Source organism: Propithecus coquereli, unplaced genomic scaffold, assembly GCF_000956105.1.
Source record: "Propithecus coquereli isolate 6110/MARCELLA unplaced genomic scaffold, Pcoq_1.0 Scaffold28, whole genome shotgun sequence".
Classification (NCBI taxonomy): Eukaryota; Metazoa; Chordata; class Mammalia; order Primates; family Indriidae; genus Propithecus; species Propithecus coquereli.
Window position 1 is genome coordinate 12,334,420 of NW_012148396.1, and position 24,969 is coordinate 12,359,388.

The following is a 24,969-nucleotide window of genomic DNA, read 5'->3' on the forward strand; positions in this document are numbered from 1 at the left end:
GCGCAGCCGGCACAAACAGCACAACGCAGAGCTCGAACTTGGCCCGGTAGCCGCGCCCTGAGAACCGGGCGACTGAAGGGATCTTTATTGTGGAGGCTCTCACACAGCCTCCTGGGCCCGGCGGTAATCATAGACGCTGCCGCGCTGCGGGAAGGCCAGGGGTTGCGGGGGCGACCCCAGCGATGGGGCCGGGTCCTCCGGGTCCCCGTAGCCCCCGCCACCGGGCGTGTGGAGGCAGAATACATCCTGAGGGGCAGAGAAGCAGGTTCAGCACAGGCATGGCCCCTCCCTGTCCCTGCCTGCAGCCCTCTCCCCAGCAGGGCAGCATCCATCACCCGCACCCCTGGCCAGAACGTGCCCCCTTTCCTTTGGGAGTCAAATTAACTCGATCTCTGGTTATTTTTACAACTTCGTTCACCTTCTGTGGAATGGGGCCGACGAGGGGAGGTGGAAACAGGACAGGCCGCAACCCTTACCCCCGGGTACACGGGCACCGACGTCTTCCCACCCAGATTCACTGCCCGGCCATCCTTACGGATCAGCAGGTTTAGGCCGCGGGCACCAGACTCGCCCCCTGTGGGGAGAGGCCAGGTGCGAGGTGTCCAGGGAGGCCAGGAAGAGAAAAGGAGCTGGGAGGGTAAGACATAAGGGGAGGCCTAGCAGGGTGGGGGAGGGGGCAGAGCAGGCCTCAATGTCCTTAGGAGGCCACCCACCGTGGAGGCCGTAAGGCCGGAAGGCACGGCGCTCGGTCAGCACCGACAGGAGAGCCTCTTCGCGGAAAAGCAGCTCTCGGATCACACCGTCACCGCCCCGGAAGCGGCCTCGGCCCCCAGAGCCCGACCTCAGCTCGAAGCGGCGCAGGATGACCGGGTACCTGCGCGGGCACTGGATCAGCGTGCCTCCAGCCCAGACTCCAACTCCAGCCCGCTCCCCAGCCCCCGGCCTGCGGTGCTCACCGGCTCTCCAGGATCTCAGGGTCGGTGATGCGCGTGTTGGTCATGTGGCTGTGCACACCACTGCGCCCGTGCCAGCCAGGGCCCGCGCCTGTGCCGCCTGCCACTGTCTCATAGTAGCCCATGTGGGCGTTGCCCAGGGTCACGTTGTTCATGCAGCCCTGTCCAGGGCAAGTGGCTACTGCGCTGAGCTGGAAGGGAGCCTCCCCTCCCCGCCCAGCAGGCCCCAGAACTGCACCCACCCTGCCACGCCAAACCTGGGAAGCTGCGCAGGCTCCAAAGGCCCTCAGGATGACGTCTACCACACGCTGCGACGTGAGCACATTGCCGCCCACCACCGCCGCCTCAGGGGAGGGGTCCAGGATGGAACCTCTGGGAATCACCACCCGCACTGGTGCCAGGCAGCCCTGTGCGTGGGTGGGGACACTCAGAGGCAACTGGGGGTGGGCCTCACTCTCGGGCTCTGGGAGAAACACACCCCCAGCACCCCTGGGATCAGTCTGGAGTTGGGCTGACCGACTCTCAGACATACTCAGGGTTACCTCGCACTCGGTGGGGCTCCCCCTCACACACACACACCCCTGCAGACCTGGTTGAGCGGGATGTCCCGGCCTACTAGGCAGCGTAAGCAGTAGATGAGGGCGGACAGCGTTATGGCCCGAGGTGCGTTGAGGTTGCCAAATACCTCAGGCCCAGTGCTGCTGAAGTCAAACACGGCACTGCCCTGCCCATTCAAGGGGAGGGAAGAGGACGTCAGAAGGTGGGCGGCCACGCCCCTGACCCCCAAGTGGGTGCACTCCTCAGGCAGCCTGACCTGACTCGGGTTGATCTGCACACGGAGGTGGATGGGGGAACCGTCGTCCATGTGGTCCTCTGCAGACACCTCCAGGGGCAGGCCCTGGGCCTGCCGGGAACTTCCAAAGGTCCTCAGCATGTCACGAACTGCCAACTCAGCGTTTGCCTAGCAGGGAGAAGGTTCAGCAGCAGTCATGCCACCTTCAGGGTGGCCCAGCTGCCTAGGGGCAGGCACAATGCTTTCCCCCAACTCATGCACCCAGGCCCACCTGAATATGGCCCATGTAAGCCTGCACCACGTCCAGACCATACTGCCCGATGAGCTCCCCCACCAACTGGATGCCCTTCTGGTTGGCTGCCACCTGGGCACGAAGATCTGACAGGTTGTCATGCAGATTCCTGGTTCCACTACAGCTAGGGATCTTGCCTGGTGCACGCAGGGCCTCAGTCACCGCTGGATGGACAGGGTCACCACTGAGCCCTCTCCAAGCTTAAGGGCTGCCTGGTGCCCTATTCCACACCCACTGTACCCCAACTAGGCACTGGAGCCCCCAATGTTGGCCCTTCACTGGCTCTCTACCTCCCCTGCTGACTCCTGCAGTACCCTAAAGACCCCAGCCTCCACCCTCCTCCCACCACAGCCCAGCACCCCAGGGCACCCTAGGCTTGGGCAAGCAGCTTTGCCAATGACCTCACTGGAGCTGGAGGTGCCTGGAGCAGGAGGCAGTTTCATCCCTCAGCAAACTCTGCTCCCTCCTTCATCCCACCTTCTCTGCCCACTCCCCTAGACCCTCCCCGACTCGCCTGCCCTCAGCCCTGCCAGCTGCCCCAGCCAAGTACCTTCAAAGAACATCAAGGTGCACCTGTCAGTGCCATCTGCACTCCTCCCCTAGGTTTCCCAAGTCTGGACAAGGTCTACAGCCCCTGGCAAGCAGTGAGGGCTGGCCCCAGGACCACTCCCCACCTCAGGAAAGCCCCTCCACCCTGGAGTCTGGGTGAGGGTCCTTTCTGAGGCACCCTAGCCCCAGCCTCTGCCATGTGTCTGCACGTGTCCCTCCATGAGCCTTGCCCCTACCCCAGTTCACAATGACGAAGGGACCAGCCAGGCCTGGACATCCTACTTGTGTCCCCAGCGCCCAGAGCAGGCTATGACTCTGTTACCCCCACCCTGGCCACGGCTCCTCCCTTCACTCCAGATGCCTCCCTGAGTTCTCTGTCCCACCTGCCCTGTGCCAGAGCTCCACCCTCTAACTGTCCAACTCGACTCCTCCCTCCTCCCCTATATCCCATCAAGCACTTGCCTCCACCTCCACAACAGCCCTGTCCTCTGCCTAGCTCAAGGCTCAGCATCACTTGGGGCAACGCAGCTGCTCCTACCCCACTGCCCCCACCCCATCACAGGGCCACTCAGACCCCTATCCTCTCTGCACCTGGGTGTATAGGTAGCCCAGCACGGGCCCAGCTGAAAGCCCTTCACAGCTGCCCCACCCCCCAGTGACTCAGACCCAAGCCCAGAAAACTTTCCAGGAGCCTGCAGCCCCTGACCCTGGCCCCGCTGCTTCTCCAAAGCCCCTACCCAGCATAGACCGCACACACCACCAGCAGCTGCTTACCTTGAAATAATTTCTCCCCCGCCAGCAGCCTGACCCTGGGTGTCCTGGCCACCTCCCCATGTTCAAAACCACCTCCCAGGAGGCCTTCCTGGGCCCAGGCAGAATTCTTCTCAGCTCCTGCCATCATCTCAGAGAGATGATCTGCATCTGCCCCCTGGAGTCACCACCTATCTCTATCCCCAGGTCCAGCCCCTCCTGGTTGCCAGCAGTAGCCACATGTCCCAGCATGCTGAATGCCACCCCAGCCCCACTCCTACTCCCACTCACCCTCCTCCTGGAAGACGCCCCCCTGGACAAGTTTGAAAGACAGGAAGACGGCCCCCTCCTGCTGCAGCGAGGTGGAGTGGGGGGGCATGGAACCTGGGGTAATGCCCCCAATGTCTGCGTGGTGCCCTCGGCTGGCCACATAGAACACAGGCCGTGTCTGACCTGGCCAAAACACCTGTGGGGGTGGAGAACAATGGTCAGCTGCATTGGCTGCCCTGCCCCACCAAAGGTTGCGAGGCAGTACCCCTCACCGGTGTGATGACAGTCAGATCTGGAAGATGGCTGCCCCCTGCACTGGGGTGGTTACTCAGCAACACATCACCAGGGTGGAGGTCAGCACCCAAGTGCTGGATCTGAAACAAGACGATAGGTGCAGAGTGGGAAAGGGGGGGTAGGGCACAGGTAGGTGGGGAGCAGGGGAGGGGCTCACCACACCTGGAACTGCACAGTCTCCTGCATGGCACCAAGATGCACAGGGATGTGGGGAGCATTGGAGACCAGCCCCCCGTCAGGCCCAAAGAGGGCACAGGAGAAGTCAAGGCGCTCCTTGATGTTGGTGGAGATGGCTGTGCGCTGCAGGATACGGCCCATCTGCTCTGGGGACACAGAGTGACCAGGTACATGCTGGCACCACTCACCCACAGCATGGCCCCAGGAAAGAGAGGAACAGGACCCACCAGGTTCAAGGCCTCCCTGGCCCAAACCCAGGACTCAGTAGCTTTTCCTGTGTCCTGGGAAGACCAAGGTGGTGGTCTGCCCACCTGGGCACAGTGAGGCTATAGCCAGACCATGTCCTGGTCTGTGTGAAGGGTACCACCTTCTTCCCAGCCCTGCTTGGAGTTACCAGCATGAACCTGGTACCTCCTATCAACCCTGTGCTCTTTGCCATGGGCATGCTTTCCCTCTGTACACCCCTACCAGCCACCACACATGACAAGACCAGTGCTGTCGGCCATGCTGCCTGTCAGCCATGCCGCCTGTGCCTACCTCTGCACCATTTGCAGAACCCCTGTGCCCTACCCCACAAGGAGCCAGGGCTGTGGGGAAGATGGCAGCAGCCACTCACCAGCAATGCTCATGAAACGGTGTGAGAAGATGGACAGCTGGATGGGGTCAACCTGAGTGCCCACTGTGCCGGAGGCTTCGGCCCCCACAGAGATGCGGATGTCTCCTGTCTCAGTCACCTCTGCCTGGCAACCTGGCTCCACCAGGATGGTGCTGGGGGCAGGGAGAACAGAGAGTCTGCAAAGTACCAGGCAGAGCCCCCCCAACCAGGGACCCCACAGCCCCAAGCCAGTGATGGGACACACAGAGTCCCTCAGGCCCCTGTGGCCAAAGAAGCCCCTACCAGGGACCCCAGTCCCCCCTCCACAGGCTCCATCGTGGCCAGCCTTGCCCACCTGTTGCTGTCGATGATGAGGCAGGGCCCCTGAAGCTTGTGCCCATAGCCCAGCTCTCCTAATAGGTACACAGGGGTTTCCTGGTAGCCCCCCTCAAAGTAGCACTGGGTCATCTGTGGAAGAGCGTAGGGTGAGTACAGCCTCTCGGTCCAGCACCCTTCCCAAGGCTTCTCAACAGGGCATGCTCTCCCCACCAACACCTAGTCCCACGTCCCATGGCTCTGGGAGGGCTGGCATGGCAGGACCACCAACCTTGTCTACCCGGGGAGGTCCAGTCTGGACTTTAGGGGTGTCCTCAAGGCGAAGCCTGCTGTGACCAGTGCCCCTCACCCTCACGTCGTCCACCACCACTGGCCGCTCAGGGATGACAAAGCCAAACTCCCTCATGTACCTGCCGCCCCCGGCCCAAGGGAACCATCAGGGCAAGGTGGCCAGGCTGGCTGGCCACCCACCAGGGCCCCCAAGATGAGGAGCTCACATACCTCTCCACGAAGGCTGCCCCGAAGTCGCCAGCCCGGGGTGAGCGGGCTGTGGCCGGGTGCTGGTGGGCAGATACCATTAGGGCACAATCCGTGCCCTGGTAGCGCAGGTGCAGGAAACTCTCAGTGCTGATCTGGGACCTGGGGTAGGTGGGTGGATGCGGCACTCACATAAGAGCCTGCTGGCCTGCCCCCACCCACCCAGCACCCCACAAGAACACCTGTCCTGTCTTCTCCAGCACCTGGAGTCCAGGAGCCCCTTCTGACCATTGCCCTGAGAGCCCTGGGAGCCCACCTGGAAAAGCCCTGGGCCCGTAGGGCATCCACACACTGCTCCTCCAGGCGGCTCAACCTCTGGTCCAGCTGCACGAAGGTCTCAGGTGCATAGGACAGGGCACAGGGCTCCTGTGCCTCATGCACCACGTCTGCCAGGGCCAGGCCCAGTGCCGACAGCAGCCCACTATGCCTGTGGGGACAGGGGCGTGGTAATAGGAGCACCTCCCAAACCTGGCTTCCCAGCCCAGGGCATATGCACACCAATGCAACACGCCAAGACCTACCTGTGGATGTGCACTGTGTCCATGCCTAGGGCCCGAGCAATGGCACAAGCATGCTGCCCACCAGCTCCCCCGAAGCAGGCCAGCACATGGGCTGAGGGATCATGGCCTCGTGCCTGGAGAGCCAGAAGGAGTCAGTGGTCTCTCCTACCCTGCCCTCCCACCCTGTACCCTTCCTGGGGTCAGGGAGCAGGGCTGGAAGGCAAGCAAAGGTGGACGTACCTGCGTGAGTGCACGGATGGGCCGGCACATGGCCTCGTTGGCCACACGCACAAACCCCATGGCCACCTCCTCCAGGCTCAGCGGGGAGGCCAGGCAGGGCCCGTTGGTCAGAAAGCTGTTAACCTCAGTGGCCACAGCCTCCAGGGCCTTACGGGAGGCCTCGGGGGATAGCGGCTGATCCTCGCCCGGCCCAAAAATGCAGGGGAAGGAGGCAGGCAGCAGGCGACCCAGGACCAGATTAGCATCCGTCACTGTTGCAGGGCCCCCTGGGAGGTGGGTGTGGAGTGGGGTTTGGAGCTGGAGGCCAGGGACCAGGAGTGGGTAGCCAGGATGAGGCTGAAGGGAAGGGCTGGGGGCAACTGGAGGAGAGACAGGCCTGGCTGGGCAAATACTGGCTCTTACCTTTGCGGTAGCAAGCAGGGCCTGGGTGAGCTCCTGCTGACTCGGGCCCAACCACAAAGAGGCCAGACCTTGGGAAAGGGAGGACTGGAATTGGAGGTGGGAAGGGAGGTAGGGCTGGGTGTCCCCACCCAAGAGGTGGTAGGGGTGGCTGACCTGAAGAAGAGACGGGAGCCTCCCCCAGCGGCCACTGTGTTGATGTCCAGCTGAGGAGCCTGGAGGGTGACACCAGCTGTGCTGGCCTCAAAGACATGTTCAAATTCCCCAGCATAGCGGCTCACATCCGTGGATGTGCCTGGAGGGATCGTGCTGGGAGTCACTCGAAGACCTAGAAGCCCAGCTTTGCTCCGCCTGGCAGCTGAGCCTCCCCCAGACTCTGCCCTTGAGGCTTCATACCTCCCATGTCAAAGCCGATGACAGGTTGGCCACCCTCCACCTGGTAAGTGGTGGCTGAGTAGCCAACTACACCACCAGCGGGGCCTGAGAGCACAGCACGGGAGCCGCTGAAGGTGTCCATGGGCACCAGGCCGCCATCAGAGCGCATGAACAGCACCTGCACATCCTGTGAACCAGCGGCAGGTGGCAGTGAAGGGCCAGGCAGGCATAGGGCCAGGGCCAGGAGTGGGCAGCCAAGGGGCCTCACCTTGAGCTGGCCCTGGAAGCCTCGGCGGAAGCCCTGCACATAGCGCTGGATAGTGGGCGTGAGATAGGCATCGGCGCAGGCCGTGTGCCCCCGAGGAACGATGCGCACCATGGGCATGGCCTCAGAGGACAGGGACACATGAGTGAAGCCCAGCTCCTGGGCCAGTGCACCCACCTGCTGCTCGTGCTGTGTCCACCTATGACGAGAACCCGTGGTGCCGCGGTGCCTGCTGAGGCCCACCACCCACCACCCTAGGCTTGCCACCGGAGGCCCTCACTCACGTGTACGAGTGCATGAGCACCACAGCCAGGCTGCGGATGCCTCGAGATAGGAGCCCTTCCAGCTTCCCACGCAGGGCCCCCAGGTCCACCGGCCGCTGCACTTCCAGCAGGTCCCCTGTGCGGCCTGCCAGAAATCTCATCACAACACAAAGGCCACCAGGATCTGCCAGCCCCCAGATCCTATACCTGCCACCCACACCCGCACCTTTGACGGGCGTCCCGGCGCCTGGCTCCCCTCGATACAGCACCACGCGCTCATCTACCTCCAGCACCTCCTCATACAGCACCTCAGGCATGGGCACGGCCTGGGGGTGGGCAGAGGCTCAGAGGAGGCCCAGGCTTAAGGGTCCTTGGTAGGGTCCTGCGTGGGTGGGCAGGGCAGGCGAGGGGATGTGTCCCAGCAGGCCAGTCCACGGGCCCAGGAGACACAATCGGACTGGGCGGTCCTGGCAAGGACTAGCCAGTGGTAGGCTCTCTGCCCCCAGGCAACTGAGTGCAGCCAACCGCCCGTCTCCACAGGGGCAGCTTCTTCCCAGAATCCAGCAGTGGGGGCAGGGCTCCCGCCTTTCCCTCAGCCTGAACAGGGCTGGCTTGGGCTGCCCTACCCCAGGGTCCAGGATAGGGCATGTTGGCAGGGAGGAACAGGGTACCATGTACCCACTCAAAGGGCTGGGGGGACTCTGCTTGTTGGTGGGTACCCTGGGGCCACCACTACCCTTCCAACTGCCTACCCCATGGGGTCATGGCACCCCTGGAGATGTGTGAGCCACATAACCCGGCCCCCTGCTGGCATGGAGGAGCTCACCAGGTCAAAGAGGTCCTCACGGGCCTGGGTGCCAATGTGCAGAAGGTCTCGGAAGCCGCGTGTCACCAGCAGTGCCACCCGTTCCCCCCGCCGCTCCAGCAGTGCATTGGTGGCCACTGTAGTGCCCATGCGGATGCTGGCAATGCGGCTGGTGTCCAGCGGCCGGTCCCGGGGCAGTGGCATGCCCCCCTCCTGGGGACCACATGGTTAGCGTCAGGCTTCTGATGGTGGGTCCCTCCCCACCCCACCCACTCTGCCCCGGCCCACCTGCTCCAGAATGCGGCGGATGCCCTCAGTAGGTGCGTCTGCATAGTTAGCAGGATCCTCTGAGAGCAGTTTCAAGACCCGCACGTGCCCACCAGGGCACTGGGCAAAGACGTCTGTGAAGGTGCCTCCACGGTCGATGGCAAAGTGGAAGCGGCCCTCTGGGGTGCCCATGATGGTGGGGCCTGTGCCCAGTAGCAGCTCTTCAGCTGGTAGCCCCGGGAGAACTGGACAGAGGTGGGGGTCAGCCTGGGTGCATTGGCAGTAGGGCTGATCCCTGAACAGGGTGAGATCAGGGAGGGGGGCTTCCCAGTCCAGGAGGGGTCCTGGGGGAGAGACCCACGGGCACGACTCTGGGCAGAGCCAGAGCTGCAGGACGGTTCAGAGAGCGGCCTGAGTCAGAGCGAGAGCTGGACAGGCCAGTCAGCCCGCCGGTCCCCCCAACCCCTTACCCACTTCTCAGTGTTCCTGGGTTGCGGAAGAAACCGGGGAGCAGGCGCTTCGCAGGCGGAGGCGCCGCTGGACCCTAGAGGCCGCCGGCGGTCCTGGCTCCTCCAGCACGAAGAGGCACGGGGTCGGGGTGGGCAGGAGAGTGAGCCGCACTTCCCGCTTGGCTCGACCTTGGGCCAGCCCACGCTGGCCACGGGATGGGGCGGAGCCTATGCCACAACGGGGCGGGGCGCGTGACCAGGGGCGGAGAGGGGGAGGTGGTGCGGGGAGGGGAGGGGCGGACACCCGGCGGCGCGCCCACCTGGCCTGCGGGCTGGGCTCCAGGCAGCTCCCAGGGCGTGGCAGTTCCCGGCCCTCCCTGCCCGCGCCCTTGCGCTTCGCGGAGGGGCCTTCGGGCCCGCCCAGCCCAACCCGGCCCGGCCCTAGCGGTTGCGTCAGTCCCGGGCCTGCCCGGACCGTGCAAGCCCGGCGGCCCGCAGCCGGGCTCAAGGGCACCTTGGCGCTGCTGGCCGCTGCCCCAGCTGGCCGACCATGGGCGTCCTCAAAACCCGCCGCCAGGGCCGGGCGCAGTGGCTCATGCCTGTAATCCTAGCACTCTGGGAGGCCGAGGCGAGGCGAGCGGATTGTTTGAGCTCAGGAGTGCAAAACCAGCCTGAGCAAGAGCAAGACCCCGTCTCTACTAAAAATGGAAAGAAATTAATCAGACGACTAAAAATATATATGAAAAATTAGCCGGGCATGGTGGCGCATGCCTGTAGTCCCAGCTACTGGGGAGGCTGAGGCAGAAGGATCGCTTGAGCCCTGGAGTTTGAGGTTGCTGTGAGCTAGGATGACACCACGGCACTCACTCTAGCCCAGGCAACAGAGTGAGACTCTGTCTCAAAAAAAAAACAAACAAACAAACAAACAAACAAAAAAAACCCGCCGCCAGGTGCCCGGGGCTGCAACAGGGCTGCCCTGGCTGGTGGCCTCCGTGCGATGGGGGAGTAAGGGCGGAAGGGAGACGGAAGGAGACGTTGTCAGAAGGAACTGGACCCAGTGCTTGGTCCACTGGCCACACCACACGGACACACGAGATCTGGTTGATTAAGGGCAATCCAGGATCCGATGCAACCGCCTTACGCCCTCTGATCTTCGCCCCGCCCCCTCCACCAGTCCAGACTCTCTGCTGGCCCCCTGGGTCTCTGCTCTCCAGCCCTTCCAGGGCCAAGGGCGGGGACTCCAGCACCCCAGTAGACAGGGATCTGGCTCAGGATCAGGCACAGGGGACCCACTGCCCCAGAAATGGGCCGCTGCCATGTCTGGATGACTAGCTGCTGAGTGGCAAGTGCCCTCCATTGTGCTGTCCCCAGATCCCTAGCCGTGGACCTCCCTCCTATCTCCATTCCTACACCCAGCCAGGGCCTAGACCATCACACCACTGCCGGGCTGCAGGAGCCCCACGTCGACTGCTCGGGTCAGCAACCACATTCACTCCAAGACCTCCCCCAACAGGCTTCTGCAGCCTCCCACTGGGACCAGCCCACTCACACCTCCAAGCTCCTGGGTGCTTGGGCCCCCTCTATTCCCCCAATCCCCATACACCTCTCTAGCCTGGCTCTTAGCCCAGGGTGCACCAGAGAGGATTCCACAACCCCACTCATAGCCACCACCACCTGCTGCCCACCTCGCCCATCCCCGGGCCGCAAACCCTCTCACTGCCCATGAGCATCACCCTAGCCACCCCACCTTCCCCGCCCCCCACCCCTGCTGGCTCCTTGTCTTCATCTGTCCCTGAAAGTCAGCGTCCCAGCTGTTCCAGTACATATGCCCTGGGGTAATGTCTGTTTCTGTCAGGGACCAGGCCTGCAGGATCCGCCCACCTCCTGTCTCTCCCTGAATGGCCAGACACTTCCCCAAGCAAGGGGCTCATTCTCTCGAGACCTAGGGTCACCTCCCAGCATGCCTGTTTCAGGGGCAGCTCCCCTTCCAGCACTCAGGCCAAACCCTTTGAGCTGCCCTCAAGGCCCTCTCTCTCACATCCCCTGCCCAATCTGCCACAAGTCCTGTTACTTCCATCTTCAAAATATATATCCATCTCTGCATGTCAAGGTGTCACTTTAGAAAACAGACAAAATATATATCCAGAGCCTGATATTTTTCACACTTCCACCCTGACCAACCAGGCTTTTGTCCCTTCTCTCCAGGAGTGAGACTATCCTCATTCCCCCAGCATCAGTCTAGGGAGCCCAGAGAGCACAGGGCCAGGAAGAGATAGGGCCTGCCCTCAGGCTCCCTCTAACACTGTGAGGCCCTCCTGGTCCTTTTCTGCCCTTTGCTGCAGCAGCACTGGCCTCATCACTGTGCCTGAGGCACACCCATCTTGCCGCCACCTCAGGGCCTTTGCACAGACTATTTCCTTGGCCTGCAAAGCTGAATTTCAGCCTTGTGGCTCCCTCATTTGGCTCCCACTCTGTTTGGATGTCACCTTCTCCCTGCTGTGCTTCCTGAAAGAGCCCCACCCTGCCCCCTTGCCCTTTGCTTTGCTCTGAGATCCTCGAGATCCCTGCAGCACTAGTCAGCACCTGGCACCCCCAGCTCCTTGGGGGCAGGGCTTCTGCCTGGCTTCTCTCTGTCTTGGCACAAGCTGAATGAGTGTAGCCTTGTGGCCTCTGAGAAGAGCCCCCACCACTGCTCACCTCTGTCGGCATCCTTGAATTTGATTGTTCTTCGCTTGGGCAGCCGGGGACTGGTAGTGACCTCAGCCAGGAACCCAGAGCTGCAGAAGCCCAGGCTGCTGCCCCGGTTCCTGAGCACCAGCTTCAGCTCTTGGTTCTCTTGGATGAGCTGCACAAGCCGCCGCAATTCCTCGTTCTCCTGTGCCAGCCGTTGGATCTCCTGTCGCAGGCCCTCATAGCTGCTGAGGAGGGACATGCCCGGCAGCCAGGGGCAGCAGCTGGCTGGCAGCCGGCAGGCTGGCCAGGGACAGCAGATCCCACCATTATGAGGTCAGCGGCTGTCCCTGCCCCCATGCCTTGGCCACATTCCAGGACTTCAGGGTCAGTGCCCAGCTGTTCTGACCACCTATGGTGGGGCTCACCTAACCTCTGATTTCTGGCCCCTGAAGGCCAAATGGCCACTATACGCCCAGACCTGCCCCAGGCCTCTGGGTCCCTCCAGAAATCCCCTCCTGGAAGATGGAAGCTTCTTTGTCCCAGGCCAGCCCAGGTGTGTTATGAAGGGAGGGAGAGAGGATCCAAACATCCCCACCTGCCCACCTGGCTGCCACTGGCCACCAGCTGCAGCTTCCCAGTCTGCCTGTGCCAGGACATGAGTCTGGGCACCTGGGCATGATATCTGGGCAGTCACAGTTGACATGGCATCTAAGGGGTCAGGGAGGATGGGTGCATAAGCTGCCCTGCAGGAAGGGGACATTTCTGGCCCAGCAACAGCAGGAGCTGGACAGAGGTGACCAGGGCAGGTCAGCACTGCAGGGGTGTGGGTGTGCCAATGAGCACATTAGGAGAGCATGGGATGGGGCTGCAGGCAAAAAGATGGACCTGGCAGTCCATCTCAAGTGCCACCACAAGGCAGGCTGGGCCTGTTACAGGGGTGGCAGGGCCACAGCATTGTCACATGGAGGGTGCAGCAGGCTTGCAGGTACCCTGGAGGAGGAACCATATCTGGGCCACAGCGTTGTGGCTGAACACCTGGGCCTAAGGACAGGGGATTCCCCAGGGACAGGAGAGCTACCCCCAAGGGTGACAATGGGCTTGTATTTTAGATCATATAAAGGATTTTCTTCTTTTATCCAATTTATCTTTTAAAGGGACACTTCTCTGCAGTCAGTTTGATTTTGTGGCCTTTTCTTACATCATGATTATTTATTTCACATCATTTTTTCTCTTTTTGCTTATTGATGGATGTAGTTTCCACTTGTTTTTTTTTTTTTTTTTGGAAAAAGGTCTCACCCTTTTGCCCGGGGTTAGAGTGAGTGCCATGGCGTCAGCCTAGCTCACAGCAACCTCAAACTCCTGGGCTCAAGCAATCCTTCTGCCTCAGCCTCCCGAGTAGCTGGGACTACAGGCATGTGCCACCATGCCCGGCTAATTTTTTCTATATATATATTTTTTTTTAGTTGTCCAGATAATTTCTTTCTATTTTTTAGTAGAGACAGGGTCTCGCTCTTGCTCAGGCTGGTCTCGAACTCCTGACCTTGAGCGATCCACCCACCTCGGCCTCCCAGAGTGCTAGGATTACAGGCGTGAGCCACCGCGCCCGGCCTGTAGTTTCCACTTGTTAATTTGCAGATTCTTCTGGGATTTTCATGTTCCCTTCCCTGGCTACTTTAGTGGGGCACAGTGGCCCCTGGTGGGGAGTTCTCACCTGTGGTGGCTGGGCGTTGGCACTGCTGAGACCAGTGCTCCAGGAGACTAGGTAGCAACTTCACTAAACCTCAATGGAAATCATGACAATTTAAATAATTCCTATAATTAGGAAATGATCCCAATTCCAAGGATTATGGAGTAGAGTCTTTCTGACAGTACTAGAGATTTTACCCCAAAAGAATGAGAGGCTAAGTCAGTGAACTTCTAGCTCAGACATTCTCTGGAAGCCAGAGGGTAGATTATGGCAGGCAGAATTCTAAGAAGGCCCCAGAACTTCCTGCCGCACACACTCTGCATATCCTGAGAATATGGATTCTGCTCCCATGATTATGTTATGTTATGTTTTTTGGCACCACTGGGAAATAAAGGGAGATCATTTGGGCTAAGCCTGACTGAATCAGGTGATTCCTTCAAAGGACTGGCCTCTTCTTGGTGGAAAAGACTGGAAGCATGAAAGAGATTTTATGCACAGGAAGTTCTCTACTGCTGGAGGGGGTCATACGGCAAGGAATGTGGATGGCCTCCAGGAGCTGACTTATCATAATCAAAATTGAAAGGCAAAGACAGGCCAGGTGTGGGAGCTCACGCCTATAATCCCAGCACTCAGGGAGGCCAAGGCCAGAGGATTGCTTGAGCTCAGGAGTTCAAGACCAGCCTGAGCAAGAGCAAGACCCCGTCTCTACTAAAAATAGAAAAAATTAGCCGGGTGTGGTAGTGCGTGCCTGTAGTCCCAGCTACTCGGGAGGCTGAGGAAGGAGGATTGCCTAAACCCAGGAGTTTGAGGTTGCTGTGAGCTAAGGTGATGCCACAGCACTCTAGCCCGAGCAACAGAGCGAGACTCTGTCTGAAAAAAAAAAAAAGGCAAAGACAGAAAACTGTGAAAGTAATGATTCATCACTCCTCACAAAACTTGAATGGCTCATCACATATAAGAGAACCCCAATAAGACTGACACCTGAATTCTCAGCGGAAATAGTGGGGGCCAGAAGACAACAGGATGGTCCACTTGAAATCAGAAAAAAACTGCAAGCAAGAATCCTGCCTTCAGTAAAACCATGGAAATAGAGGTGAAATAAAGTCAGTGCAAGATAAACAAAGACAGAGACTTTGTAATTCATCACAACCAGTTACAGATTCCTTTGTTCCTTCTCCACTCCCACTGCTTCACTTGACCAGCCTTTAAAAAAAAAAAAGACAGGGACTTTGTTTTGTTGCTAGCAGACCTGCCTCATAAGAGATACTAAAGAATGCCCTTTGGGCTGAAAGGAAGTAACAACATCAGACAGTAATTCAAAACCAGTTCTCTCAGGGCAGCCACATTGTGCCCAGACTTCCGACCTACAGAGATGTAAGTTAATGAACAGATAGGATTTTAAGCCACTATGTTTGTGGCAACTTGTTACACAGCAACAAACACTAGCACAGCCTCCTGTACTGAACGAGACTCACCACCTGATTTGAAAGGCAGCAGGGTTGCAGAGGAATGCCACGTGCAGCTTTTGCATGGCAGAGTCATTGCCTTGAGACCTGGGATGGGAACTTCGGGGGGATGAACTTGAATCTTGTACCCACAAGCCTCCTTGAGCCCTCCTGGCTGGTAGAAGCAGCCCCTCCCACCTTGCTAGAGCAGACTGGGCAGTGGCCTCAGCTGGGCCTAGGTGGCCACCAGCAGTGCTGCCACCCTCGGATGCCTAGGCTGCCCTGCTTCGGGATGGGGTGCAGCTGTCAGTCCTTGGAATCTGAACGAGCCTGTATGGAAGAACATGGGGAAGCGACAGCTCCAGGCTTCCCCTTGAGAACCCTGGCGGGGCAGGACTCCTGAGATGGTGGAGTGCCTCTCCCTCTGGGCACATAGCAAAACAGGAAGCATTTACTCCAGAAGATCCACTGAGTGTTGGTCAGAACAGCAGGAATCTGTGGTGTTTGAACCTGACCTGCTCCCATGGTCCCAGCTCTCTGTTATGAAAGCTCCACTCCCAGAGGGGCAACCAAGAATACCGGGCTCCCCTTCCCCTGGCTCCCCCAACATCCATGGAGCAGGGCATCGCTCTGGGGAAGCCCACCCCCAGGTCCCCAGACCCTGCCAGGGCAAGAGGCCAGGTGGCAGGACACAGCTGCACTGTGCCACACACTGACTGCACGTGGAAGTCGAGTGTGGAGAAAGCCATGCCTGAGCGTGGTGGGCGGCAGTGGAAACCTCGGTGGCCAGACATTATGGAAAAGCTAACAGTGCCATTAAACTTATAGGAACAGCTGAAATGGCAGGCCAACCAGAAGTCTAACGTAGAAAACAGGGACAGAGACAACCAAAAAAGGACCCCATTACTGCCACACCCATCCCTGGGAGGTCAGGACTACGCACAGGCGCTAGGCCGCACCACTTGGGAGAGCTACTGGTCACTGGGTGTATTGGTTCCTATTGCTGCTCTAACAGATTATCACAAACTTACAGTCTCAAAACTACAGAAATTTATTCTCTAACAGTTCTGGAGACCAGAAGTCCAAGCTGAGTCTTACAGGGCTGAAATCAAGGGATTTGGTTGGTTGGTTGGTTGGTTGGTTGGTTTTCGCAGGAATGGTTCCTGCTGGAGGTTCTGGAAAACTCCTTCCCTGCCTCTTCCAGCTTCTAGGGGTTGCCAGCATTCCTGTGCTTTTGGTTGCATCACTCCAATCTCTGCCTATGTGGTCACACGGCCTCCTCCTCTTCTGCAGTCAAAACTTCCTCTGCTTCCCTCTTGGGAGGTTGCTTGCAACTACACCCAGGGCCCACCCAGCACCCAGCCGGGTAATCCAGGATTATCTCCCCATCTTGAGATCCTTAACTTAATCATAGGAGTCCCTTTTGCCAAATAAGGTACATTCACAGGCTCACATGATTTGGACCTAAATATTGTTGGAGGTCATTATTCAGCCCACCACACTGGCTGAATGTGGGGGACATGAAAGTGCACCAACCACATGTGGATACATCAGGAAAGGACGGGAGCTGCTTCATCCCATTGAACCCACACCTGAAGTTACCCCAAAAGCGGCGGCAGAAGAGTTCCCACAAGGGAGTGCCCCAAACTGTCAGAGGTGGGACTGGTTGGGATTCCAAAGAGAGCCCTGAGCACCAGGGTGCTCAGTCCATGGCATTTACTAGGGGAACTTACATACAGAGGCTGCAGCATCCTCACAATGGACAGTGAAAGAATAGGGACTTCTCCCCAGCTACGTCTACAGCCAAGGTGTCAGGGTATGGAGTTTATATGAGGGTTTAAGGAATTTAACTAAAGACTGGGGTCAGTTTCTTTCTAGTAAACCTAGATACCTTTGTCAGTGACTAGGAATGTTCAAGGCCCTGGTTTGGGTTCGAGCCTGCCGGGGAAACCTACCACTGGGTGGCTGGGGTCAGAGAGTGGTCAAGTACTCTGATTTTCCATCAAGACACAGAAAAAAAAGTGGAGGCAGGGACTGAGGTACCCTATGGGAGTTTCATTGGCTTGGAGAGCTTAAGCAAAACCTTTGACCAATTATTTGGTGGCTGAACACTAAACGATGCTGACCCAATGCAACTTCCAGGAAGCCAGAGTTCTTAAAAATAAGAACTAGAGGGAAAATTGGGCAGTGGCATCAGACACTGCGCACTGCAGGGAACAGACTTCACAGAATCGGTCCAGGCAGGCTGCTCAACAAAATAAACTGAAAAACAGCAACACCAAGGCCAGGAGGAGTTAGTGAATCATTATCCAGAGCTGCTATAACATATTATCCAAAATGTCCAGTTTTCTTTTTCTTTTCTTATCTTTTTCTTTTTCTTTCTTTCTTTTTTTTTTTTTTTTTTTTTGTGAGACAGGTTCTTACTCTGTTACCCGGGCCAATGGGCAGTGACATCATCATATTAATAGCTTACTGCAGCCTCAAACTCCTGGGCTCGAGTGATCCTCCTGCCTCAGCCTCCCCAGTACCTGGGACTACAGTTGGGCACCACCACACTCGGCTCATTTTTCTATTTTTTGTAGAGATGGGGTCTCATTCTTTTTCAGGCTGGTCTCAAACTCCTGGCCTCAAGCAATTCTCCTGCCTCAGCCTCCAAAAGTGCTAGGATTATAGGCGTGAGCCACTGTGCCTACCCAAAATGTCCAGTTTTCAACAAAAAATGATAAGACATACAAGGAAACAGGATAATGTACCCCTTTAAAACATTCTTTATTGATAATAATATGTATACATATATATGAGATACATGTTATATTTTGTTACATGGGTAGAATGTGTAATGATCAGGTCAGGGTATTTGGGATATCCATCCCCAGCATTTATCATCCACCTTGAGCATTTAACATTTCTGTGTAGTGGGAACATTTCAAGTCCTCTCTTCCAGCTATTTTAAAATATACAGTACATTGTTGCTAACTATAATCACTCTATTCCCCTATTGACATTAGAATTTATTCCTTCTGTGTACCTGTGTGTTCGTACCCATTAACCAACCTCTCTTTATCCCCATCCTTCCCAGCTCCGGTAATGATCATTTCACTCTCTATCCCCATGAGATCAACTCTTTTGGCTCCCACACATGAGTAAGAACATGCAATATTTGTCTTCCTGTGCCTGGCTTATATAACTCAACATAATGACCTCCAGTTTCATCCCTGTTGCTGCAAATGATAGGATTTCATTCTTTTTCATGGCTGAATAGTATTCCTTTGGGTAAATATACCACATTTCTTTATCCATTCATCTGTTGATGGACACTTGGGTTGATTCCATTTCTTTGCTATCGTGCATAGTGCTGCAGTGCATATGGGAGTGCAGGTGTCCCTCCAGTACTGATTTCAGGAGAGGGAGCAGGCAGTGGTAACTGCCTTGAAGAGGCCAGATTCTGGACTTTGCAGGCAAAGATGGCACAGCTGTGCTTATACAAAGGCCTATGAACAGAGTGGCCATGGTTGCTGGGATGGTGGCTTTGTGTGGTCCACCTGCCACTGCCAAATGCCCAATATGTAGCAGCAGAGACCAACAACTTCAGGCCCCTCTCCCCTGGAGGGGGCAGTGATTTGTTCTTCCCAGAATCGGCATCTACTCTGGACACAACTGTGCCCTTCCTGCCTGTAGTTCCTCTGCCAGTACCTACCTCCCAGCCTTCCCAAATACTCTAGCTCCCACTGGGTGGCACTGTATACCAAGGACCCATCCCAGACCCTAGGACCTGTGGCAATGAGCTCACAACATTGGGACTTCCTGATCTTCCCAAATTCCCCATCAGCCTGAGGATGGGGTGGTGCTGTCTGTTGACGGCCCAGCCACGCTGCCAGCTGGGTGTCATCCCCTTCTGGGTGGTACACTGCTGGGATGAGTTTGTGTCACCCTAAGGAGTCGGGGCTCTAGGGACAGATTCACCATGAAGCCACAAGGGGCCACTCCAGCCCCTCACTCCAGCAATAGTATTCGTGTGTTTATTATAGTAAAGTTTACAAACATAAAATATTTTAACCATAGTCAGTTAAGATTGTCTCGTCCACTACGACCTGCTCGGCTGCATGGAGCTAGAGAAGGCATGTGGGACCCAGCTCTGAGTAGGTTGAGTTGAGGGGACATTTAGTTTGGGTTTAGTGAGAACAGTCACTTCCTGATATATCTATGCTACTGCAAGTGGTTCTGAGGTAGAAATGGCTTCCAGAAACACACCCACCTCCTCCGCCGCGTATTATGACAGCACAAGCTAATGAAATTGGCTAACGAGGGTTGTCAGCTCAATGAGTATCTAAGATTAGTCACAAGCAAGAAAACCCAAAAGGCCCTGAAATCTTATGGCTCAAATGTAGAAGAAATTTGATACGGGTTTCCTAAAATTTAACAACAATCCTAAAAATGTACATGATATTACCCAAAGGAGCAGTTACCTTAAAGCGACTTATTTAAACTATAAATAATAAAAGTAAATTTTGATAAAACATGTCAGAGGAGAGACTGAATTATTTTCTCTCTATATATAGAAGGTGGCATCATAAAGGATTGTCACCTTAAGAGGCATTGGAATATGTATCCAAAAAATGCAGGATGAACACGTTACAGTTAATTACATGCCAGGCAGTTAATTAACATTATATTAATATTACATTGGTTTTCTGTATTTTGTGATGTTTGTGGTATTTGTCAACATTAACATTTTTTGTTATATGTTGGGGTTTCTTTTCTCACTCTATTCACCTAATGTGTGATATGTAATTTTGTCTTCTATTTCTTAAAGAGGACCTTGGGCAGAGTAGAATTAACACATCAGGCCTGCTCTTCTTCAAAAGGCAGCTTTCTCCCTGGACTATTCATCAGAAATGAGAATAAAAAGTAAAAATTAAAAAAATCGCGGCCGCACGCGGTGGCTCACGCCTGTAATCCTAGCACTCTGGGAGGCCGAGGCAGGTGGATTGTTTGAGCTCAGGAGTTCGAGACCAGCCTGAGGAAGAGCGAGACCCCATCTCTACTAAAAAAATAGAAAGAAATTAGCTGGACAACTAAAAAAATATATATATATATAAAAAATTAGCCAGGCATGGTGGCGCATGCCTGTAGTCCCAGCTACTCAGGAGGCTCAGGCAGAAGGATCGCTTGAGCCCAGGAGTTTAAGGTTGCTGTGAGCTAGGCTGACACCACGGCACTCACTCTAGCCCAGGCAACAAAGCGAGACTCTGTCTCAAAAAAAAAAAAAAAAAAAAATCGCAAGCTTACAGAGTTGGCTGGTATTTGGGAACTTGGGTTTCAGAAAGATTCCCACCATTCCCTGATAAGAGTGGCTCTCTTGGCCTAAACTGTTTGTATAAACAAATATGGCTTATGCTGAATACCTGCTTTCCTCCTGGGAGTCTGGAATTTGGGTACATTCCTGGCAGAGCGTGCTTGTGTGACCAGCCCTCCAAAAAGTCTGGGGGCTCTGAGTCTCTAAGAAACTTCCCTGGTAGGCAGCATTTCATACACGTTGTCCCAGCTTGTTGCTGGGGAATTAAGTGCCTCTGTGAATCCACTGGGAGAAGACTCTGGAAGCACCTGGTTTCCTTTCGACTTTGTGCCTTTCCCTTTGCTGACTTTGATTATGTCTGTCCTCTGTGTGAAGTCCATATGCCGGGAGGAGAAAGAATTCTCAGACAAAAGTTTAGGATTGATAGAAGCACAAAGTTTATTTACTCTCTCTCGAGGGCACAGTGCCAGAAAATAAAGAGAGGCTCCGGCCCTGGGGCCAAACGACTCTGGCTCTTTATTCAGGCAGGCTGGAAGGGAAGGGGGTTATGACTGTAGCCCAGTTAGCAGAAAACAGCTGAGAAGCTGCTGTGTTGGCTTGTTCTGTTTCTCAGGTAGCAGATTGATAACAGAAATTAGTTTCTTCTTTCCTCTTGATATCGGGAGCCATCAGGTACTATCTCTTCTTGAGGAAGCTGGGGAAATTTGCACACCTACTGTCAGCTCAGGAACTTCTTCAAGGCTGTTTAAACAATACTCGAAAAATCTTTTCACAGGCAGTGAATTTTTGATGCCAGTCCATCAGATAGTCTACCCTTTCTTTCACTCTTCTGGAGACATTTTCTCTTTTGGAATGTGAATCCACCAGCTCTGGGAATGTTGATGAGGATTTAGACCTTCTTTTGTCTTCCTCAGCTTCTTTTAATTGCTAGGCAAACATCTCTGTAGCAGAGATATTCAGGTTATACCCTTTGAGACAGGGTTTGTGCTACTCTAAGTGGCTGCCAGTTAGGAATTTATTTTCTTGTTAGCCGTTAGCAAGACTGTTCTTTCACTCCATAAGAAATCTTAGCCAGGAGTACAACTATATACTCTGAGTTCTCTGAGTCCTCCTAGTAAATCATTGATTCTGGGGCTGGTCTTGGGGACCTTCAACACAGACCCCAAATTTGCATAAGCCTTAGGCCTCTAAAACTTAGACCCACCCATGTGTGTGCCCTACAGCTAGAATACCAGGGTCAGAGAACCAAGGATATGAAGTAGGAGTGGCCCCATATCCTAAACCTGAGATGCTGCCAGGTTGGAGGCCCTAGTTTCTGAAGGTAGGGACGCTGCCGGGGCGAGGGGGGGGTGTGCAGCTTAGGACTTCCACATCAGTGAGGACCGTCAAGAGACAACTACAATGACCCCAGCCCAATAAGAACAGGGACAGCAAGAGCTCAGACTGCTGAGGGATGAAGGCCTGGGTCGCTCCACCAGTAAATAGCTCAGGCCAGCCAGGGTGGGGAAATCAAGGGTTGCCGGTGGCAGAGGATGGTGACCCATCATGGCTTTGGACCACCTGCAGCAGCAGGGCTGCGGCCTGCTAACTCTCGTGCCGTCTTTCAGATCACAACCACTTTGTAGGGAATACTGTGGCTGCTGAACATGGGCCCCTGTAGCAGATTGTATCTCCCCAACCCACCACAGCATTCCCAGGGCACCTGCTCTTCTTGCAGTATAACATTGACACTCCCCCCACAGAGGGGTGGGGTCCCTGTCCCCTCCACTTAAGCCTGGGCAGACCTTTATGACTGCCTTGACCCACAGAGTCTGGCAGGAGTAACTATGTGACTTCTGAGGCTAGGTCATGAAAGTGCCATGCACATCTTGTCCCTCTTGTCTCGGGAGGCTGCCCTTGGGACCCAGCCACCATATGGTGAGGAAGCCCTGGCTGTGAGGAGAAGCCATGTGTAGGTGTGCTGCCCGAAAATCCTAACTGAGGTCCTGCCAAGAGTCGGCATCAGCCACTAAAGACATGAGGGAGAAGTCTTCAAGGTGGTGCCAGCCCCGGCCACCATCTGGCAGCAACTGCAGGAAAGATCCTAAGTGCAAACTGTCTGGCTGAGCCTAGGCAATCCCTAGAATTGCCAAGAGATAATAATAGAACAATTTTTGTTATTTGAAGCCACTAAGGTTACATGGCAAGAGATAAACAGACACATAGCCTCTTTCTGGAAAGGGTGATAGAATCTGCATTCTCAGAGGGAAAAAAGAGGCCCATTTGATTGCAGTGTGGGACTCGATGTAACTGGAGGGTACGAGAGGACCTGAGAGGTGCCAGGTGTTGGCCATGCTGGGACATGGACCTGGTCACCACCCTAGGAGTCCTCAGTGCCTCCTCTCCTCTTGGTCAGTGTTGCAACCCACTGGAGTCAACCTTTCACTTTCAAACTTGAAGCAGGGGAATGTCACTTCCTAAAAGCTCAGAAAGGGCTCAGTTATGGAACCTGGTAGCAGGGAAATGAACTCCCTGCTGCTGACACTGACCACTGGGAAACAGGTCCATGGAGACAGAAGGTGCCTGGGGAGGAAAGTCTCTCTCACTTTTCCATTGGGCTGGATAGACATGACAGGCTGGAATACACCAGGGCCAGAAAATATAAGAGGAACAACACAATGTCAGTAACAGTGCAGGCTGGCAAAGTTTATTTTTAAAACCACAAGTTATTCTTTGTGAGGAAGGAAAAAGAAACTCATGTTCTTATAGCCTTCACCCAGAAACCATACCCCTGGGGTTCCATCCCCCAAATATAATCCCATGGACACACACGAACTGTCCACTATGGGGTAGTGGTGGAAACACATCCCAATACATCCACCCCATGGCTATCAAGCAGCCAGCAAAAAATGAGAGCGCCACAGGATTATTTGGAGGGATTTCATAAGGTATTTTTAAAGTAAAAAAACACAAATAAATATGTATGAAATGATACCATTTAAAAAAACAACAACCACAAGGCCAGTCATGGTGACTCATGCCTGTAAGTAAATTCCTGCACTTTGGGAGGCCAAGGCAGGAGGATTGCTTGAAGTCAGGAGTTGGAGACAAGCCTGAGCAAGAGCAAGACCCGTCTCTATTAAAAATAGAAAAATTAGCCGAGTGTGGTGGCTTGTACCTGTAGTCCCAGGTACTCAGGAGGCTGAGGCAGGAGGATCACTTGAGCCCAGGCATTTGAGGCTGCAGTGAGCTAGGCTGACAGCACTGCACTCTAGCCTGGGCGACAGATTGAGGCCCTGTCTCGAACAGAACAAAACAAGACTCTCGGAATTCCAAAAGCCTCTGGATAGCTGTACGTGTACAATTGTGTTTGCTTATGATTTGTACGTAATCAGATGAGTATGGAAAAAAATATTTATTAGTTTAAGGTTGACGGGGAGAGACGTGCGGACAGAACCAAGAGAACGAGGAAAGTTAAAACTGCCCTACAAAGAAAATGATCATATGTATGTGTAATATAAACCGGGTCTGTTTTTTTTAGTTTTTAAAGTTTTCTAATAAATTTATTCCTATTAGATTTTCTTCCTTTTTTTCTTTTTTGTTTTGCCCCTTTCTTATTTCAAACAAGATATTTTTTGAAAGGACAACTGTAAAAACTAAACGGTAAGAAAACGAGAACAGAGAATGCGTCCCAGCTGGGAGCATTTATGGCCGCAAAAGGACGAAGACCGAAATCTGCGCTTCCCTCCAGCAGGCGCTGCCTCGCGGCGACCCTAGAACAAACTCGAAGGGGCTCGAAAGGAAGCAAAGGCAAGCAGGCTTTCAAGGACGGTAATGAGGCCTTTGGTTGGTCTCCCCTCCCCGGGACCGGAAGTGCGGACTGACCGCCGGAAGTGGCATCTCCCCGGAACCGGAAGTGGGGGCGAACAGACGGAAATTGCGATCCCCAGGCTGCCAATAGCTGTAGTTCTCTGTAGAGGCCGAGAGAGGGGCTGGCCGTCTGTCGGCATGGCGGGGTTGGAGCTCTTGTCGGATCAGGGCTACCGCGTAGACGGGCGGCGTGCCGGGGAGCTGCGCAAGATCCAGGCGCGCATGGGCGTGTTCGCGCAGGCTGACGGTTCGGCCTACATCGAGCAGGGCAACACCAAGGCGCTGGCGGTGGTCTACGGGCCGCACGAGGCGAGTGGCCGTGCGCCAGCCGGGCAACTTGCGGGGCCGGGAGGAGGAATCGCGCTGTGGCGGGCACTGCGGCCGCCGCGGGGCTGCCGGGCTGCCTGAGGCTCGGAGGCGTGGGAGGCGACGGTCGGTGCGCCTCCGTTCACGCAGCAGTTGCTCAGTGCCGCATCTCGGAGTCAACGCCACAGTCCTTACAGTGTATCGCGCGGTGGTCCCTTTTTTCTCGCCCCCTCTCCCTGCGCCCGCCTTCTTTGCGGCTCCTCGTTATGCCAGGCACTCTTCCACTCGCTCCCTCTCCTCTCAACTCTCTACTCCGACGTTAAGCTCCGTATGACGCCTCCCCAGTCCACCTGATCCACGTGGCAGATCCCCTTTCTACAATAAACATTTCCTTTTATGCACCTACCACCTCAAACGTCAATTTTACTTAATCCCCCCTCCCCTCGTTTCCCCCACTGGAACATAAACTCCCTGAGGACTAGGACTCTAAATAAAACCGTCTGGTTTTTTTTTTTTGAGACAGAGTCTCGCTTTGTTGCTCCGGCTAGAGTGAGTGCCGTGGCGTCAGCCTAGCTCACAGCAACCTCAAACTCCTGGGCTCAAG

General features: G+C 55.5%; 2 protein-coding genes across 2 annotated transcripts in view; one reads left to right on the top strand and one right to left on the bottom strand.

Moving 5' to 3' along the window:
- Positions 1-40: 40 nt before the first annotated feature.
- On the bottom strand, positions 41-9,280 carry OPLAH (5-oxoprolinase (ATP-hydrolysing)). Its single transcript, XM_012648159.1, has 27 exons — positions 9,131-9,280; positions 8,682-8,905; positions 8,415-8,606; positions 7,815-7,914; positions 7,610-7,733; positions 7,329-7,524; positions 7,082-7,247; positions 6,842-6,980; positions 6,689-6,756; positions 6,287-6,552; positions 6,068-6,180; positions 5,803-5,973; positions 5,511-5,648; positions 5,281-5,419; positions 5,029-5,141; positions 4,695-4,846; positions 4,064-4,224; positions 3,880-3,981; positions 3,629-3,803; positions 2,018-2,202; positions 1,768-1,914; positions 1,543-1,677; positions 1,211-1,360; positions 957-1,114; positions 714-874; positions 477-574; positions 41-246 (listed from the first exon to the last, which is right to left on the bottom strand). The coding sequence occupies exons 2-27, from the start codon at positions 8,850-8,852 to the stop codon at positions 100-102; spliced, it is 3,867 nt and encodes a 1,288-aa protein (XP_012503613.1). The 5' UTR covers positions 8,853-8,905; positions 9,131-9,280; the 3' UTR covers positions 41-99.
- Positions 9,281-24,145: 14,865 nt separating this feature from the next.
- The window catches only part of EXOSC4 (exosome component 4), a 2,372-nt gene continuing 1,548 nt past the window's right edge, over positions 24,146-24,969 (top strand). The window contains exon 1 of the mRNA XM_012648119.1: positions 24,146-24,368. Coding sequence (XP_012503573.1) covers positions 24,198-24,368 — 171 coding nt within the window. The 5' untranslated portion in view covers positions 24,146-24,197. The remainder of the gene's footprint in view (positions 24,369-24,969) is intronic.